The following is a 4,697-nucleotide window of genomic DNA, read 5'->3' on the forward strand; positions in this document are numbered from 1 at the left end:
TGTCATGTCAAGCTACAAGTGTTCTACTCAATCATCTTCCGATTGTTCGTTACTTCATCGCCTTTCCCAAAAGTCAGAGTTGGACTTCAGGGCACATTGAAGCGCTGTAGGCTTATGCTGCGCCAGCGCTCTGTGTATCCATCCCTGAAATCCATTCAGGACTCATGCCCTGACTGCTCTCAGAAGGCAATGCTTGAATGTGATGAAGGGCTAGGAGAAGACCATGTATATCCAGCTGAGTTCATTCCCTACCCACATGGTGGAGAATTGGCTGCCGCTGTCCAGAAATTGTGCCCTCACTGATCTACGTGGCTCCCGAAACATACATCTATACTATGTAATCATTGTTCAATTATAATTTGGCCATATTTGACACAGAATGTTTCAACATTAAGAGATGCGTTAGTGATTTTGGTTGTCTATGCTTCTTTTGTTTTTGACAGTACTGTTTGACATCCAAAATTGACGTACTCGTTTAATTTCCTCTTTTAACAAGTTCAAAAGAGGAAATTAGGTTTTCCTCTTGTTGAATTTTATGTCTTGCGACATAGAAACAATTCGTCGTTTAGCGGATCTGTTCTCAATGTTAAAATGCACTCAATGGAGTGCCTAGCTCTACCAAAAAATGGTCAATTTGCCTTGGTCAACAAATTTGACGTGCTAAGTATGTGAAGCAATGTCCTTCAATCGTCTGCTCTACAATAATTCGTAAACATTTGAATTGGCCACTAAAAAGAAAGTTGTACCACAGAATTACATATATTACATGGCTCCCAGCTTACTACGACGCCAGGACGGCTTTGCCATGTAACGCCGCTCCTTATTGATAGTCAATCTGATGGCAGGGAGCTTTCTTGCAATGGCTTTCCACACCATGTTCACCGCATCGTTGGCCACAGAGGGAAACTGGTACTCAAAGTGCCTCTCTACGACCAGCAGCCTCTCCCACATCAGGGTCCATTCCTCGCTGCTCACATTGCGCAGCAGGTTGATGACATACCCCGGCTGCAGCGCTCTGGTGGAATTGATGAAGATGCAGAAGCTCGAGTAGTTGAGATCGTCCTCGAAGGGAAGCTCAAGGTCGTCGCTGATTATCACTGGGACACAATGACTGGCAATGGAATCGAACAGCCGATTAGAGGATGGGGTGTCACCAGCCAAGTTAAGGCAAAACCTGGAAGATCGCATTCCACGGGTAGCGCTGTGAAACCCCTCAGAGGCGGTAATTCCAGTGGTGAAATGAACGTCGGGCTCGTCTTTTAGCAGATCGTAAAGCTCATGACGAATCTTCCCTCCCTCTTTGCGCACGATGGAGCCCTGGAAATACACGACTGTGCTTCTCGTGTGGAAGGAGGACGAATCATCTGTGAAAGTGGGAAGCACGTGCTTGTAAGGCGCAACGACGTCCTTCCGAATGTTGGCCGTCTCATTTTCGTAACGCCCGAAATCAGAAACTACGTACAGTGCATTGCGGAGGCGGTCCCTCACAGCTTGCATGCTGTTCGGGTGGTGTATCACCATTACGTGATTCTTGCCGTTCGATGCTTTCCATGCTGGGTGTTTCTCTAGATACTGAACCAGCTTCGCCTGAAGCTCTTCGTTCTTGTCTTTGTACAGTGAGTGTTTCATGTTACTCCCCTCCTCCACCAGCATTTGATCCGTCACTTTACCGTACCTGTTGTAGCTCAGCGACGCAAAGAATGGTACAAACACAAAATCTGCATCCTCCCACCTCTCAACGCGAAATGCAGTGCAAGGAGCTTCGCGATTCTGCATGTTGGACGTGAGAAGGTCTGAGGTTAGCCAATATTCCGGGCTGTGTTGCTGGTAAAGCCCCCCGGGATATGGCGGTATCTGCGATGCATTAGCGGGCCAGATTTTACCTATCTTGGGCTCAAACGCCGAAATCATGCCGTAGTGAAACTCTGGAGGGAGATCGTACATGTACACTTTGAGTTCGGCATTTGAGTCACACCCTTGGGGAACTCCATCATTCTCATCACCGAGCTTGACATCTTCGAGGGACTCCACAACTGTCCTCGAATCCATGCTCTCCGATGCTCTCTCAGTGGTTGGGACTTCATCGTCGCTATAAGCTTGCGAGGTCAGGATACGGAGGTGGGGTAAGAGTGAACCCGTCGAGAGACGCCTGACTTCAGTAGGTTCCGAATTGCTCAAGCGATAACTGCAACTGAGACCTGCGATAACACAAATGACACAGAAGGCGAATCCAAGAATGACGTGACCCTTTCTCACGGTGAAATCTTTGAAGCCTGGCACAGTTCGGTTCCCAGACCCCTTGGATAGTTTCCACATCTTGACTAGATCTACAAATCGAAAGTAGAAAAGGGAAAAAAACAACTTGTTGGGCTGCACCCTGGCAATGCGCGATAAATCCGATCCTCTGCTCTTTTACAATTCTGCGGCCCTCAAGCGCAGGCACACTGCAAGTCTACATCTAAATCTCAGTCTAGCCATTGCGTTGTATCACGAAAGGTCTCAGGAGGAGGCATCGGTATCACAGAATCCCGAGTGCAAACTCCGATAAATGGGTTCCTGTACAGCCTGGCATTCAGTTTGCCAACAGTCGCACCCCTAGTACCTCGAGTCTCAATTGACAAGCTTCGATCATCCTGTGTGTCTGCAATGCTGCTGATATGAATCTATTCTCAGAAAACGCCCCCCAGCATTCTCTGGCAGATTCTATAACTTCGAGTCATGTTCCATCCTCCGAGTATCAATTGGTGGAACCTAGACAACCATCGAAAACAAGAAGCACAATTCGCCGATTCCTACAGCATCGGAAGCTCTATGTTCGCTTATGCACGTTCCAATTCCTCACTGAAACATGCTCAAGTTAACGGATCCCGCAGTCGCCAAATGCGGATCTCTCGCTTCATCGACCAGTACCAACCAGCCCTCGTCAAGAACACAAAAAGGGTGAACGAGTGCTCTAGTATAGCGACGCGTGAGAACTTATCACGGTATGCGAGTTGAAAAGTTTGACCTCCACCAAAGTCCACAAGGAGATATTAAAAGAAATAGTTGACATTCTTTCCGCTGCCACCATTCCCTTGTTGGCTGACCTGAAATTCATGCTATCACACAAAACAACTAGACAATGTAAAAGTTCCATCATTTTCAGATGAGAATCATTACAAAATAATGTATAAAAACTTCCTGAGTTTCAAAACTACTGTGGCTAGAAGGGATGCAAAGATTGTCGTCTAGCAAGCACACGCAATATTCAAGAGTCAAGTTAGTAATAAATACGACGTGTGTAATTTGCAAACTATAATGCGTTAAGCAGTATAACTATGAACATAAACAACATATAGATTAACCTAACAATCATAGAGTACACACAAACGTGTCACTGCGGAAGTACATCGAACATTGTTGTGTCAATTTGGCAACGAGGAGTTAAAAAAAACTTGCCATACACTTCTACTCTATGCTTGGAACAACCACCGACGAAATAACGAGCCATTAGTGATCAGATTTCTTTTCTTTATATATTCTGTGTAGTTTTCTTTTGCGAATAATCGTACAGTCATTTCCAACACATGTTATATGACGCATGTGACGATATGTACACGACTTTGCAGCTCTAATTTCAAGGTTTCTAGTGGATGCTGATTGTCTGCATGCGTCCCGAGGACCGGCCCACCGAATCGCTTTCACGAGGAAGGGGAAAATAGAGCCAAGTTGAAGGATCTGTCAATTGAGGGTCCAGAAAGTCAACAATGCCGACCTAGTGCTGAGCTGTATCGGAGCCCAGTGGATCCCACGGTCACGGAGCTTTGCTAATTCTGTTAGGGTAGTGCCTCGGTTTAGAATATCTGGAAATACCCACAGTACTATTTTTGGCATTATTTTGTTCCGATGGCGTAGCTTCCCTGCAGGTATTTGCGTTACGGGTAGCAAGCCTTATGAGACACCCACTGTGGTCCAAACTAGTATATGGTGATCCAAACTAAGGCAGCGATGTTACATGATTTGCTTACTATCGACGGGACCCATAGCATCTCTTCACTTCACTTCATCTGATCAGATCTAGATCTAGGGAAAAAAAGGCTTTGTCCATAGGGAATAGTGAATTCAAGGTTTTGTAAAATGCCAAGTTGATGTTACCGTCTTGGTGGCCTTGGTAGACTTTATTCAAGTAGTAAAGCTTTCATGGGTGAAAACTTAAGAGGAACTGATGTGGATTAATTAGGAAATGATGAATCAAAGAGTGATTGACATCCTTGGTGGATTTGGATTCATTTGGAGGTAATAAGATATCTTAGGATAATTTGGAATCTATGGATCTAAGGTGAGAGGTTTTAAATATATATATATATATATATATAATATATATGTACTTATATTATTTTATTATTCAATTTAGTATTATTATTATTATTATTACTACTACTACTAGCAAAAATAACTTTAGAAGTTTTATATATTTTTATATCTTTGAAAATTTGTTTCTCTAAAATAAATATATATATATATATATATATAATATATATGTACTTATATTATTTTATTATTCAATTTAGTATTATTATTATTATTATTACTACTACTACTAGCAAAAATAACTTTAGAAGTTTTATATATTTTTATATCTTTGAAAATTTGTTTCTCTAAAATAAATATATATATATATATATATTATATATTTATTTATATTATATAAATGGGTT

At 42.7% G+C, this 4,697-nt stretch overlaps 1 protein-coding gene across 1 annotated transcript; it reads right to left on the reverse strand.

Annotated features, from left to right (window-relative positions):
- Positions 1-312: 312 nt before the first annotated feature.
- LOC112288372 (putative arabinosyltransferase ARAD1) lies at positions 313-3,017 on the reverse strand. Its single transcript, XM_024532484.3, has one exon. It carries the CDS (start codon positions 2,314-2,316, stop codon positions 763-765), a length of 1,554 nt encoding a protein of 517 aa, XP_024388252.1. The 5' UTR covers positions 2,317-3,017; the 3' UTR covers positions 313-762.
- Positions 3,018-4,697: the final 1,680 nt, after the last annotated feature.

This window comes from Physcomitrium patens, chromosome 11 (genome assembly GCF_059467195.1).
Source record: "Physcomitrium patens ecotype Gransden chromosome 11, ASM5946719v1, whole genome shotgun sequence".
In the NCBI taxonomy this organism is placed as follows: Eukaryota; Viridiplantae; Streptophyta; class Bryopsida; order Funariales; family Funariaceae; genus Physcomitrium; species Physcomitrium patens.